The sequence below is a fragment of the Populus nigra genome, chromosome 9 (genome assembly GCF_951802175.1).
Source record: "Populus nigra chromosome 9, ddPopNigr1.1, whole genome shotgun sequence".
Classification (NCBI taxonomy): domain Eukaryota; kingdom Viridiplantae; phylum Streptophyta; class Magnoliopsida; order Malpighiales; family Salicaceae; genus Populus; species Populus nigra.
The window spans coordinates 10959681-10974164 of NC_084860.1; the positions used below are offsets into that span (position 1 = coordinate 10959681).

Here is a 14484-nt window from a genome sequence, read left to right on the forward strand (position 1 = left end):
AAACAAAACAAAAAAATATCATAAAGCATTTTTATTAACTATTTCTAAAATTTGAAGTATGGCCAAGTCCTAAAAAAAAATTATGAAAAATGCATTTTGCATTAACTTGTGATTTCTTAACAGCATAAAAAAAAGCTCAAAAATATTTTTGTAAGTTTTAGTATTTTTATAAAATTGTTGTTTTATCACTTTTTGATAAAAAAAAATTATATTTTGTTTGCATATGGACTTTATAACAAGTTTATAAAGCTCATTAAAACTTGACCCAAATAAAATGGCTCATTGGACCTACCTACAAAATACCAAAAACTCATCTATTTGAAAGTATCCAAAGCCCACTTCTATCATTCTCGCGAGTTCAATGATCACTTTAAAACTCAATCTAGAAGTGTTCAAGGTAAGTGGATTCAAGACGATTATTAATCCCGGTATTTATTGACGTCAAAGTCAGAAATATTAACTCCGGTATTTATTGATGCCAGAGTCAAAAATATTAATCTCAATATTTACTCACGCTTAAGTCAGAAATATTAAAAACAAATCATTAATAACATAACACAACTTATAGCAATTTAAGATAAAACTAGCAATACAGTGTCTAAGGTAAGATATTTTAGAGGCAATAATATCTTTCCTCTAGTATAACTAGTCTCTTGCCATAGAAGTTCTGAAGATTAGTTAGGGTTCCTAGTGAAATAATACTAGATGACGACTCATTAAACAAGATATTTCCTCTCTAAGAACAAGATGCCAGATATTTGTTATTTTTTCTAGTTTTTAAAAATCGCTGCAACAAAATAAATGACTGAAAACAACATTAGCATATAAGAGCCAAATATCTGTCACAATGAACAACAAACATCATAAACAATGTTGGAAATATCACTGAAAATGGTGAATGATTCAAGATCAAAACCTATAAAAACACTTAAATGGAAAATCTAGAAAAATTATTAAAAGAAAGCATTTGATAATATATCACCATTGAAAAGTGGGACTTGTGGTTACTCAACAAGATTTAATAGGATATGTGGAAAACACATATCGAAATGCAAGTTAGCTATGTTAGAAAGATTGAAATTGGTTTTCGATTTGAATGTCTCTCAATAGAGGTTTGCCTCTCTTTAAATAGTTAAAATCCCTCCTATTTACAGCCTAGTTATTAATTATATGCATGATTTTCTCTATCAAATCATTTGAAATCCCTCACATTGCTCCACCAACCATATAAATCCCTAACATTGCTCTACCAACCACAAAGATCCTATAAATATAAATTATTGTTATATATAAAATATTGTCTAATCTAGTAACATTCCCCCTCAAATTGATGTTGGTGGATCAAGAAGCATCAATTTGTCAATCATGAATTTATGGTGGTGACGAGAGAGAGCCTTGGTAAAGATGTCAACAGTTTGATGTTCGGTGGAAATGTGAGGAAGAGTAATCTCCTAACGAACAAGTGCTTCATGAATGGAATGACAATCCACCTCAATATGCTTGGTTCGCTCATGGAAAACAGGATTGACAACAATTTGAATAGCATTAGTGTTATCAGCATAAAGAGGAGTTGGAATAAGCTGTGGAACACCAAGTTCACCTAATAGCCCTCGAAGCCATGTAATTTCATAATAGGCAGATGACATGGCTCTATATTCAGACCTGGTAGATGACTTTGAGACACATACTTGCTTTTTACTCTTCCAAGAAATAAGAGAACTGCCAAGAAACATACACCAACCCAAAACAGAACAACGAGTATTTGGACAACCAGCCCAATCAGCATCACTATAAGCCTTCAATTGTAAAGAAGTCCCTGAAGAAAATAATTCAAACTTCCTACCAGCTGCTGATACATGGAGGGATCAGGCAATAGATCACCATTCTCATGATGTAGCTTCAAGTTGACCTCCATAGGTGTAAGAACTGAGTTAGCGTCTGAAAGTCCAACTAAGAAAAGAAGCTCCTGGGTATACTTATATTGATGCAAAAATATGCCAGTTGGACAATGTTGGGCCTCAAGACCAAGAAAATACTGCAACGGACCAAGATCTTTCATATGAAAGAAAGATTTGAGTTGCTGCTGAAGCTGCTCAATCAACTGGGAATCAGATCTTGTAATCACATTATCATCGACATACATAAGAAGTAGCACGATCCCCATATCAGTCTTACAAAAGAAGAGAGAGTAGTGAAACTAGCTCTGCATGAAGGTGAAATCCAAAACAGTAGTACGAAATTTCTCAAACCATGCCCGTGGTACTTGCTTCAAACCATATAGTGATCGCTTCAAGTGATAAACCTTAGTAAAAAGGGAAGAAAACAAACGAGTCATGTAAATCTCTTCCTGCAAATCACCATGTAGAAAACATTCTTCACATCCATCTGACGAAACGACCATCCTTTCGAGACAGCAATGGCCATAACAATATGGACAATAGTCATTTTAGCCACAGGAGCAAATTCATAATCTAAGCCATATTGTTGTCAGTTTCTGAGTGCCACCAATCGAAATTGAAAGAAAGAAATATTGATTTTCAAATAAAACCACATTTCATGAAATGCGAATCTTGTTATTATCCGCATCATAACATACAAATCCTTTATAGGAATTACTATAGCCTAGAAAAGCACATTGAACAGCTTGAGCAGCAAGCTTGTGGCGTTCGATGAGAGGTAAGTGAACAAAGCAAATGCAACAAAAAACATAAAGAGAATTATAGTCAGGAAGGACTCCAAACAAACGAAAATATGAAGAATCAAGATTCAAGGTTTGAGAAGGCAGACAATTAATCAAATAGACAACTGTAGATAAAGCTTCTACCCAAAATTGAAGAGGTACAAAAGATTCAAGCAGTAAGGTACAAACAACTTCTAAAAGATGTTGATTCCTACGCTCGGCGACTCCATTCTGTTGAGGAGTGTAAGGACACAAATGTAGAGAGATAATACTCTTTTGCTGTAGGAAGGATTGAAAGTCACGAGACATGTATTCTCCTCTAGAATCGGAACGTAAGATCTTAATTTTGGTAGAAAATTGTGTCTCTACAAGAGCAACAAAGGTTTGGAAAATAGAAAACACATCAACTTTAGAATGAAGGAAATAGACCCAGGTGAATAGACTATAATCATCAATGAATGTTACAAAATATCCATACTACGCATGAGAAAGAATAGGACTCACACCTCAAACATATGTATAAATAATTTCAAAACAGGCAGAAGCCAAACTTCCTTTCATAAGAAATGATAAGGATTTGCTTTTATCAAGTTTATAAGAAGCACAATCAAAAGCCAAATAAGAGGAAAACTCATGTATATTATTCAAATAGCCACTTTTAACATGTTTCAAATTAACAGAATTAGGATGTCCTAATTTCTTATGCCAAAGATGACTAATACTGGTAATAGAAGAACAACTGAAAGATATTGAACGAGGTATAAAAAAGACTGAAGAGGAAAGAGACGTCCTACTTTAGGCCCCGTTGCTACTACTTGTCCCGATACCTAATCCTGCACACGACAACCACGATGGTCAAAATGAAAGGAATAATCATTTTCTACCTATGGCCAAGAGAGATTAAATTGGCAGATAAGTCAAGAGACACAAAAACATTGGTAAAGGCAGAACCTAGATTGCCAATAGCAGTAATAGGAATAGTACGACCATCAGCTATTTGAATATTCTGCTCACCATCATACTTACAAACATCCTGTAGTGCTTCAAAATTGCTAGTCATGTGATTGAAAGCTGCAGAATCAATTAACCAAGGAGAGGGGAGTAGTTGTGTCTTACCTTTAAGTCCAAGAGCAGAAAGAGCGGAAACTATCATCTGTTGGACATGCTCTGATGTAAGAGCTGAAAAAGACCCCGGAACAGCTGGTTGATTTAGAGGCGTGGTCGCAAGGTTAGACTGGTCAACAGTATACAAGGCATGGGCAGATCGATTCTGAGGTCGTATGTGACAGTCCTTAATAATGTGACCTTCCTTTTTACAATAATTGCAGAACTTCTTACTGCAATTCTTTGCTATATGCCCAAACTCCTTGCAACTGTAGCCTTGTGGCAAGGATTTGAATCTACCTTTTCCTTGAGTTGCATATGCCATATTGAATATCTTAGTACTGACAGTGTCTTGGGCAATGCCATGTTATGAGGCAAGACGTTGTTCCTCACGCAGAAGCTCTCTCAGGCACTCATCCAAGGTTGGAACAGGTTTGCGGTTAATCAACCTAGCGCGTACACTCTCAAATTCTAGACGAAGCTTCATTAAAAATTAGTCTCGTTTGCTCTCGTTATGGACTGCTTGTACTACTCCCAATGCTTCCTTTGGAACCTTAGATTGCACCAACCTAGAATAATCACTTCATAAATTTAGGAAACCCGAATAATACTGCTAAATTGTCTGATTCCTTTGGCGATAATTTCCAATGTCCAACTCTAATTGGAACTTCCGAGAGAGTTATCTTGATGATACATCCACCAAAGTAAATCCTATATTTTCTTAGCTATATTGAAGGAACGAAGATTGTTGACCATATGAGGTTCAATAGAACTCAACAACCATGAAACAACCTTAGCATCCTTGCTTTCCCAAGATCCCAGTTCTATGGGATCAGCTGGAACCATAGAGGATCCATCCAAATGATTCCATAATTCTTTTCCTTTAACAAACATCTGAAACTTAAATTCCCAAAAAGAGTAATTCTTATCATTCATGCGAACAATGGAAGTTCTCTCTTCTGATATAACTAAGAAACCACAACAGTCTCAAAAAATAGACAAGATTAATGAAAACACTAATGTCACAAAACAAGATGCTGATACAATTCAACCCAAGCCAAAGAACCTAAAAACAAATGACTGAATCAGCCCACAAACCAAGATGAGAATTTCTCACAACTCTAGAAATTTAAGCTAGGAGCTCTAATACCATGTTAGAAAGATTGAAATTGGTTTTCGATTTGAATGCCTCTCTTTAAATAGTTAGAATTCCCCCTATTTACAGCCTAATTATTAATTACATGCATGATTTTCTCTATCAAATCACTTGAAATCTCTAACATTGCTCCACCAATCATATAAATCCCTAACATTGCTCTACCAACCACAAAGATCCTGTAAATATAAATTATTGCTATATATAAAATGTTGCCTAATCTGGTAACAAGCTACGCTTCTAAGATTATCTTTCAGCATTTTTAAAGACATTGAATGACGGTTTAAGGCAAATGTTTGAACACAGTGAACTAAGTCTTCCAATTGACTTTGTAAGTAGAGGCTTAAAGAGAAAGAGTAATTGTTTTAAAATGAGTTTCTTAATTCTAACTCTAAAGTTAGCCATATTAACCTCTGGTTGCCAAAAGCAAAGCGATTGCATCCCTACAATATCTGATTAAGTACTTTGCCAGAACAATTGGCATGTGCTAAGTCACCCCACCAGCTGCATTTAAACCAAAATTAGCTTCTACTGAACCATCACAAGACTCACAGTATCATTCAAACTACTGACATCACAGATATCACACAACTCCATAGCATGTTGCCAGAAACTTAAAACCATATATGTGGGTCAAGGAGAAAGAAAGAGAGAAAATTAACAAGCGGCTAATGCTTCCGTAATGATTATTTTGACAGGCAAATGTCCAATATCGTCAAGGTTGATGGAAAATTTACAATTACCATGAATGATAGATAAAGAAGAGACGATTAGGATTCTAACCAAAGATGATGCCCCTGCCTGAAATGAATCTACTAACTCCTATGTCACCGACCTGCATCTGACCCAGATCCTGATGAACTATCAATATCAGAGCCTGCACATGAAGTATCAAAATGAATTAATGAATCCATTTTATGTTCTAATTGACACTATCATCGCCAGAAAATTATATATGTTCAACAACACTATAGCTGTAGTGTTTCAATTACCACTTGAAGAAGATCTGGAGCCACTGCCAAAACTGCTTGAACAACGTGATCTGCTCATACAATGGCCTTGCTTATGCTCTTTAATAGGTGAAGAGGCGGGAACAGTCATTTGTACTGCTTCAAACCAAAAGGTTTTAGAATTCAATGCATAATGAATAGAATGCCATAAAGATCCAACAAATGAACAGCCTGAATGAAGGCAACACAAAATCCTAGGGAATTCAAGATGGTTATTACCTGATCCAAGTTCCTTTGGTGCCTCTGCAGTAGCAGATGTCAATTTCTACATAGAGAGAGAAGAATGACATATCAGTTAGCATGAGATTCATGAAGGGAATTCAGCTAAAGATTCGAACTAATAAAAATTATGGTCTTACAGTCCCGAGCATATTGTGGCCAGCTTCTTCTCTATCTTGAAGAGCAACTTTAGCTTCTCTGTCATTCTTGCTTATACTCTTCCGGTAATTGGTTACATAACTATGAAGTTCCCAAAGTGTTTCATTATCAAAACTATCAATATCCACTTCAATCTCATCTTCTTGTTGAAAAAGCCCAGGATTCCTCTTCCTAATAATCTGGACAACTGATTCTAGTTTCTCTGAAGGCAAACTCTGCAGGCTTATACTCAGTTTCTGCTTCTCCTCGTAAGTCATTTTGCTTTTGTCAGTGTCCTTCTTAGGCTTCTTCGACACTGACACCCTAACCTGATCAGCAGCTTTCATATTTGGATGCACAAGCTCTGTCAAAGAATCTGTTCCACCCAAAGTTCTCGTCTCTAAAGGCATCGTCTGTTGAAAAGGAGCAGGACTGGGAGCACAGGCAGAAGCAGAACCACAAGCAGGGGATGAAGCATGAGGACCTGGAGCTCTCTTTGACGCAGGTGCTTGCAAGCTAGAATCGTACCCCATCTCCCCCCTCTTATCAAAATTAGTTTTAGCCTTAACATTAGCCCAATTCTCCTCGAAAATCTTCAACAATGTATCTGCCATTGTATGCACATCCTGCCCTTTCTCATTATACTTCATAGCATTATTAAAAGTCAACCTAACATCCTCAGCAAACTCCTTTGGCGACTTATACCAATTCTTACTCAGCCTACTCTTCACTGTCCCTAAATCCATTGGATGCTTAATAATCTTAAAATAATCATGCAACTTCAACATTTTCACATCCACTGGCACATTAAACACCCATCCATATTGATGTTTCATCAACTTCCCTAACAACTCCCCACACTCTTTAACCAAATACTTACTGAACTCCACCGCCACCCCTTGTCCCCCACCACCGCCACACTGTTTCAACTTCTTGTTCGAATTCACCGGGGTTTTCTTCTTCTCATTACCATCCAACGGCCGCGAATTGGTGTGTCCCACATAACTAACTTCAGAATTAACCCTATCAAGAGTTCCAATTCTATGACCACCACTATTACCTGTTATTCTATTATTAAGATTATCATTAAAGGAAGATTGAGACTTTTCTATGGAATCAAGTTTCTTTCGCAAGCTTCTAACTTGATGAAGTTCATTCACTAATTTCCTCTTTAGATGTTTAATTTCAGATTTTGGCCTTGAATTCAAGTTGATTTTAACTCTACTACCATCATCAAATCTCACGTACCCGGGTAGTACTGACATGTTCCCATTCTGTGGGACCGGCTGAACGTGATTAAGACTTGAAGAGTCGTCTGACGCCACGGTGCCGTCGCGGTGGTTCTGCTTTAAAGAAGAGGAGGTGGTGGTGGTGGTCGGGTTTTTTAGGATTTTGAAAAAAACAATTGTCGGTGAGGGATATTGTTGTAATCTTCGGTTTGTTGTGGTGTTTTTGGGTATACAAGTTTCTGTTGATAGTGGGTCTCCTTTGTTATTTCTTGTCTCCACAGTCCTCTTCTTCACACTCTAACCGGTCATGGAAGGTTCGAAACCCTAATTTCTTGAATCAAAACCCTAATTATTGCATTTCCTTTTTTTTTTTTCCTTTTTTTTTACCAGGTTTGAAATCATAAAACCTAGACTTATAATTGGCCGGTCAAATTAAAATGACTTGCTAGATTAATTTAAAATCCGAGTGAAATTTAATTTTTTTTATAAATTTAAAATAATTAAAATTAATATATAAATACTTAATTTTATAATTTCTTTTTATAATCTGCATTACTTAAATTAAATTGTTTCTTTAACTTTTCTATATGATGAATTATTTCTTAAATGTGGGATAACTAATATGTATACATTCAAGTGTATTTTTTTAAAATTTTTTAATGTATAATAATTATATTACACTTTATTTTTTTTATACACTACATCAACATGAGTTATTTTTTTTTAATTTTTTAATGTGAGATAATTATATATAACTTACATTTACATGAATTATTTTTAAAAATTTTAATGTGAAATAACTATATATATATTTTTATAGTTTATATCAATATGAATTATTTATTAAGATAACTATATTATATTACATTCACATTTTTTTTATAACCTAAATTTATATGTATTGTTTCAAAACTTTTCTACGTAAGAAATTAAATCCTCAAATAATTTTTTTTTCTATTTTCTATAGTCTCAATCAATATGCAAAGATTTCAATACTGGCTTTAATGGGCAATTTGGTACTTTCAAAATGGTTTTTTTTTGTTATTATCATGTAAGATAAGAGGCAATTTTGTATTTGGATAAATATAAAAAAATTTTAAAAAATAAAAAGCATAGCGAAACAATCAAAATGCTATTAGAAGTTAAAAAATTAAAATTAGCCTCAAGGGGCTTTTATGTCTTTTCCTAAAAGTTTTTTCGATATTAACTTAATAGATGAGGAACAATTTGGTATTTGACCAAATAAAAAAAAAGATATGAGTGTGTCATACACCAAGAGACGCGTGGAAGGTGCTCATGCCCTTTGAGCGGGGTGTACGACCTCACTTGACGTTTAGAAATACCCCTCTACCCTTTCGTGTTTTCCTTCTATAGGTGTGATGCGTGTTTTGTGTTGTGGGTTGGTTTGTTGTGAGTAAGCTTTTCTTTTTTCTCCTTTTGTTTTCTCTCCTCCACTGAAAATTATAGCATAATCCTCTTAGTTGTTGGTATTTCAACTTTAATACCAACTTTAATCCTTATTCTTTTCATTTCTAATTTAAAATCTTGGTTATTTTGTAAAAGTTTTATTTGTTTTCAATTTCAATATTTAAATCCAATTTACCAAGTATTATATTCTTTAATTTGATCTTTATTTTTTGGATCTTTAATTTTTTTTTCTTCGTCTTTTTATAAAAATTTTATTGGTTTTCAATTTCATTCTTTAACTCAAATTGATGTTATTATGTTTTTCAATTTGGTCCTCACTATGTTGATTTCTATTTTTTTTCTTAGTTCTTTTGTAATAGTTATTATTCTTTTCAATTTTATCCTTAAATCAAAACATTGTTTTTATTTTTTTCATGTTAATTTTGATTCTTATTTTCTTGAACTTTTTTGTTCCTATTACTAAATTGATTTTTCCTTTTATTTTCACAATTCAATGAAATATAATTTTTATTTTATTTCAATATTGATCTTTATTATTTTAATATTATTTTAATAGTTGTTTCAATAATGGTTCTTTGTTTGTTTGCTGGTAAGGATGATAATGACTTGGATTGGAGTCAAATTTTACTACACATGCTCTTGATTTGGAATACATATAAATCTATCATTTGCTCCTCTCTCTTCTTTCAACCCAGTTGAATCAAGTCGAACGAAGGACTTTCTCCACCAGACAAACACCCAGCCTGACTAGATTTTCTATTAATTTTACCAGTTGCAGTCTCAATTCCATTTCTATTCGAGAAACCTATTCATCAATTATATTTATATGCATTGCCAAAAATACTGAAGGAGCTCAGGAAGAACACTACAGATCCAGGGTGCTTTCAAGCAGTGTTTTCTGTGAGAATCTCTCTTTGATCCCATGAGAGGTTGTATTCAAAATGGATAGAAAACATCTTTCATCTCCTTTTCTTCATGGGCATGTGCCCTTCTCTGCCACATTTGTTTTCATGGACAACAACGAGAGAGGGGGGAGGAGGGAGGGAAGAGCAGAAGCTTGAGTTAGGAAGAGACAATTTGACTTATCCCCAGTGGGGAAATGAAAAGGGTTTTGAAGTACAGCTGCTCTACCTTTTCTCTTCCATCTTCCAACGTGATATTCACTATTTATGAAAAGAGTAATTGTTAGGTATTCATGTGCACTATCTAGGTGCAACAACAAGGTCCCGTAGCTCAGTTGGTTAGAGCGTTGGTCTTATGAGCCGAAGGTCGCGGGTTCGAGCCCCGCCGGGACCATCTCTCTCTTATTTTATCCCTTCTTTTAAATCTTTAGTCTGGTGATGAATGCCGAGGTCCAGATAGGTTAGGTGCTCCGTGGGCCGCAGTCGGTCTTTTGTTTTTAATGTATTTTATGTATTTGACTGTTGGCCTTCCAAAGGATGAAACAGCAGTTTCAGTTTTGTTGAGTGGTCAGTTAAAACATTCTCTCTCACCCATTTCTTGGACTGCACTTAAACTTCTTCTTATTCCCACCACTCCATCTTCTCAAACCACAAGCCAACACAACAAGCCTGCGTTGCTCCTCTTTCTGAACCAGAAACAAAAACGTGGGCTGTTTCTTCTCTGGTATGTTTAGTCTGTTCCTATTATCCTTAATCTTTTGCTCTGTACGCTATTGATTGTGCTTGGTGTTGCTGTATATAATGGTTAGAATATGGAGGAGTGTTGCTGATTATGCTGATGTGCATTGTCCTATCTAGTTGCATGAAGCAAATTTTGCTGTCATGTATTTTTAAATTATATATTTATTATTCTGTTCCATATGTTTGATTTGCTCTAATATAGTGGCTTGAATTTTTAATCAATATTGAAGCTTAGTAAAGTATTATATTCTAAGTTTAATAGTGATCGATTCAGCAATTTTGCTTGAGCAATGAAAGAAATCCTTGCATCATGACAAGTCTGTTCTCGTTTTGATCAAGCATGGAGCTAAACATGTTTTGGCTTTGGTCTTTATCACCATGCACCTACTTCAGAATGGAAGAATCTTTACCCTATAAGCTCATAATTAATGTCACAAGTGGTCTCAGCTGGATTTGAAAGCAGCTATGAACTTAACAGAGACTGAACATGGCTAAGCCTTTAGGTTTCTTGCTCAAGGAAGTTGCTTCTTTGATTTTCCTGTTATAAATGCAATATAATCTAATCTGTGTGGAATTTTTTTGGCATGTTTATATTGGTTTCTACACTATATAGCAGCAACCTGATCTACACCAATGGGTTCAGGATACTGGTTAAAGTCGATAATAGGCCTGAGAAAAGCGAAGAGAGATAGATCGAAGAAAGTAAAGGTAAATAATACTCAGGATTCTGCTGATTCCTTTTGGCACAACCAGGGTTATTGTTTCTTTTTCCTAATTTGTTCCTTCACCTCTGTGAGGCAGGTACATTCAGCTATTGAAAAAGCAAATGAGTCAAAGGAGAGTCCACCCACAAATGGAGAATCGAGTAGTTTTGCCCATGGTGATTTGCAGAGCAATCATGCGGTTCCTGGATTGTCTGCTGAATATATAGCTGCCGTCAGGATTCAAAAGGCTTTTCGGGCATACAAGGTACATTTCAACAGTGTGATTATAGAAGGACCATTCATTTCTTCCCCGATGAACCAAACCTTCTGTCAGGAAAAGAAGAAAATCTAGATAGGTGTGATTAAGAGCTTGGCAGAGACCACCGATTTCGTTTCTGCTATCATGGCACACATGCATATATTTGGTATATGCATGTGTGCCATGATTTAAGCTCCTAGGGCAGCCGGCATTGATTTTCTTGCCATGTCCAGTGACCCACAACATGTTTTTGAAATCAAACGAGTGAATATTTATTGGAATCAACTAAATAGCCTTCTTATTTCACTGAGTTTCCAGATCGTTAGCATTTGTACGATCACAACAAGAAGAAATCTTTTGTTAGCATTGTTGGAATTTTTAAGAAAGTTACTTCTGACATTTGCTTGCTCTCGTGGGCTTATAGCCATTCCAACTGTTGTAGAATTTGTACGATCAGTAAAGAAACAATGGTTTTCTTTTCCCATTTTCAGGCAAGAAAGGCAGTGCATCGTCTTAAGGGAGCTGTGAGATTTAATGTACAAATCCATGGTCAAGATACTCAAAAGCAAGCATCAAGCACGTTGAGCCATATACATTCATGGAGCAATATACAGACCCAGATAAGAGCTCGCCGACACCATATGGTTACAGAAGGCCGTATTAAGCAAAAGAAATTGGAAAACCAGTTGAAACTTGAGGCCAAACTTCAAGAGTTAGAGGTACTACTGACTATTACCTATTTGGATTATAGCTTTCGTAACTTAATTAATGAAACAGTATCATGTTGCCAAAAAATTAAGACTTGGACCATCTTTTTTATTTATTTGAAAAACAGTGAAAATCTTGTAATGAAAAACTATTAAAAACCTCTAAAATGTATTTTACAAATTTCTTTTCTTTCCTGCATGTTCCAAATTAACTTACTGCAAAATTCCGAAATATGACCTCATTTTTCGTGGTTTGAGTCTTATGTGCCAGAGAATATGCAATTGTTTGCTGTTTAAAAAGTTTAATGTGAAAATACAGAAAAATTAGTGTTTTGTACAAAAAAAATGCAAGCTGTCGTCTTCTTGTTTATGTGGGATTCTTATGACTCTTTCTATTTGTGCTACAAAAGAATTATGGGGTCTATGAAAAACCAATGAATCTGCCATAGAAAGGAGGAGTTGATGAGTAATCAATGAGCTTGGCCCTACGTACTGTGTGGACTGGTGGTTGTTGGCCTTTATCTTTTCCTTTGAGATGGAGCTGTTTGGCTATAAATGAAACTCGGCCAACGGGGAAATGTCTTGTAGTTTAGTTGAGTGCCAGAACTCAATCATGCATTAGTCTGACCTTATCATGCTTGAGAGTAGCTACAAGCACAGCTTCTTCTTCTCCTCCTTTTTTGTATGAATACAAGCTCAGCTATTTTAAACCTAAATATTCGATGTAATGACGTGACTGTCATAGCATGGTTGGAATTTTGCGTAAGTTTTCTTGTAGTGCAAGTGTTGTTCGATACCATTACCAAAACATATTGCTTAAAGGTTTGTACAGAAATATACATGCTCCGAGAGAAATTGAATGCATCCAAAGTAGTTAGCTCCCAAGAGAAAGGCAGTTGCCCAGTAATTATTGCATGAAGCAACAGCCAAGATTTCAAGATCTACCATCCACGTTTTCTAACTCGGTTTTGACAGGTGGAGTGGTGCGGTGGCTCCGATACCATGGAGGAGATTCTTTCCAGGATCCAACAAAGAGAAGAAGCAGCAGTAAAGCGTGAACGAGCCATGGCATATGCCTTCTCTCATCAGGTCCGTCAACTGTGAAAACTATGAACACATCAATTTATTATAGTTTCTGGTTCAGTTGACGGTAAATAAATGGTGTGAGTTAATATGATTTTCAGTGGAGGGCCAATCCTACACGATATCTAGGCCAGGCCTATTACATTCTTGGCAAAGAAAACTGGGGTTGGAGCTGGAAGGAGCGCTGGGTTGCTGCGCGGCCATGGGAGGTTCGAGTTCATGCTGAGCCTAATAACCTCAAGAAAGTTCATTCCAGACAAGGGAGCAAAACGGAGATTAAAATACCAGTACTGTCAACCAAACCTGCTCTGTCAAACGGGAAGGTGAATGCTAAAGCTACAAAGTTGTCCAGCCCAGCCGTGGATTATCAAGCAACCCAGGATGCCAGTTCTACTGCCGGCTCATCTCATTTGTTGATTCAAAGTTGAGTTAATTAAGTACAATTTAGCAAATCATTTACTTGCAAACTTGTACACTCCTTGATCCTGTGTTTTTGTTTTGTTTATTGTGGGGTTGGTGTGAGATTTGCGTGCAGTGTGTGAAAAGATTGTAACAGACAGAGAAAAATGTTTTCATGTTTATTGTGAGATTTGGTTTAGTGTCCGGGTCAAATCATTTTTTTTAATATAAAAAAGTATTTAAATGTTGCAAATGTATTCTGTAATAATAATAATAATAAAAAATTAATAATGAACTTAAAATATGATGCATTTGTTTTTTAAAATTATTTTTTAATTTAATAATGAAAGACAAAATTAAAAAAATAATATTAAATTAAAAAAAATAAAAAAAAACTATTCAAAAAATTCAGGTTAACCTATTAAACTTGCTATCTAAATTAAGAAATCAAGATAATTTTATAAAAAAAAATAAAATACAAAACACAAAAACTCACTTCAAATATATCCAACTAGTTACTTAACTTGTGCTATGCCACATGCTGTATTGTTTTTTTTTTTTCAATAAATTTATTTGGATATATATGCTTTACCAATGTGTTTTTTAACATAAAAAAATTATCATTGTATTAAATACACTAAATAACCATGTGTAAATAAATAATAATAAAAAATTAATGATAATTAAAAAAAACTAGAAAAATTAAAAAATAGGTATAGATCAAG

The 14484-nt window shown here is 35.0% G+C and overlaps 2 protein-coding genes and 1 non-coding gene across 8 annotated transcripts; 2 read left to right on the top strand and 1 right to left on the bottom strand.

The window, feature by feature from the left end:
- Nucleotides 1–1262: 1262 nt before the first annotated feature.
- LOC133703141 (transcription factor GTE4) lies at nt 1263–7918 on the bottom strand. Of its 5 annotated transcripts, XR_009843832.1 has the most exons (6): nt 6310–7918; nt 6170–6215; nt 5933–6046; nt 5724–5817; nt 3797–4684; nt 3300–3513 (listed from the first exon to the last, which is right to left on the bottom strand). XR_009843832.1 is itself a non-coding variant. In XM_062127579.1 (5 exons), exons 1-4 carry the CDS (start codon nt 7570–7572, stop codon nt 5768–5770), a joined length of 1473 nt encoding a protein of 490 aa, XP_061983563.1. In that variant the 5' UTR covers nt 7573–7918; the 3' UTR covers nt 1263–3045; nt 5724–5767. The 5 variants fall into 5 exon arrangements, 4 of the variants coding, with proteins under 4 accessions (XP_061983563.1, XP_061983562.1, XP_061983561.1 ...); XM_062127579.1 differs by lacking the exons at nt 3300–3513; nt 3797–4684 and adding an exon at nt 1263–3045; XM_062127578.1 differs by lacking the exon at nt 3797–4684.
- Nucleotides 7919–10186: 2268 nt separating this feature from the next.
- Nucleotides 10187–10260, top strand: TRNAI-UAU (transfer RNA isoleucine (anticodon UAU)). Its single transcript has one exon. It is a non-coding gene; the product is annotated as a tRNA-Ile (tRNA).
- Nucleotides 10261–10475: 215 nt separating this feature from the next.
- Nucleotides 10476–14012, top strand: LOC133703085 (protein IQ-DOMAIN 10-like). Of its 2 annotated transcripts, none has more exons than XM_062127501.1 (6): nt 10476–10590; nt 11224–11315; nt 11409–11576; nt 12062–12289; nt 13253–13366; nt 13462–14012. In XM_062127501.1, the coding sequence occupies exons 2-6, from the start codon at nt 11241–11243 to the stop codon at nt 13786–13788; spliced, it is 912 nt and encodes a 303-aa protein (XP_061983485.1). In that variant the 5' UTR covers nt 10476–10590; nt 11224–11240; the 3' UTR covers nt 13789–14012. The 2 variants fall into 2 exon arrangements, with proteins under 2 accessions (XP_061983485.1, XP_061983486.1); XM_062127502.1 differs by having other exon boundaries at nt 10487–10590; nt 11221–11315.
- Nucleotides 14013–14484: the final 472 nt, after the last annotated feature.

Bases quoted from the DNA above. Each gene is read 5' to 3' on its own strand.
- LOC133703141 (XM_062127579.1), bottom strand. From the start codon at position 7,572: ATGTCAGTACTACCCGGGTACGTGAGATTTGATGATGGTAGTAGAGTT. The intron at 6,047-6,169 runs GTAATAACCATC...GGTTTGAAGCAG, and splicing joins ACCAAAGGAACTTGGATCAG to TACAAATGACTGTTCCCGCC. The intron at 5,818-5,932 runs GTAATTGAAACA...CTTCATGTGCAG, and splicing joins CTCCAGATCTTCTTCAAGTG to GCTCTGATATTGATAGTTCA.
- LOC133703085 (XM_062127501.1), top strand. From the start codon at position 11,241: ATGGGTTCAGGATACTGGTTAAAGTCGATAATAGGCCTGAGAAAAGCG. The intron at 11,577-12,061 runs GTACATTTCAAC...TCCCATTTTCAG, and splicing joins AGGCTTTTCGGGCATACAAG to GCAAGAAAGGCAGTGCATCG. The intron at 12,290-13,252 runs GTACTACTGACT...CGGTTTTGACAG, and splicing joins CCAAACTTCAAGAGTTAGAG to GTGGAGTGGTGCGGTGGCTC.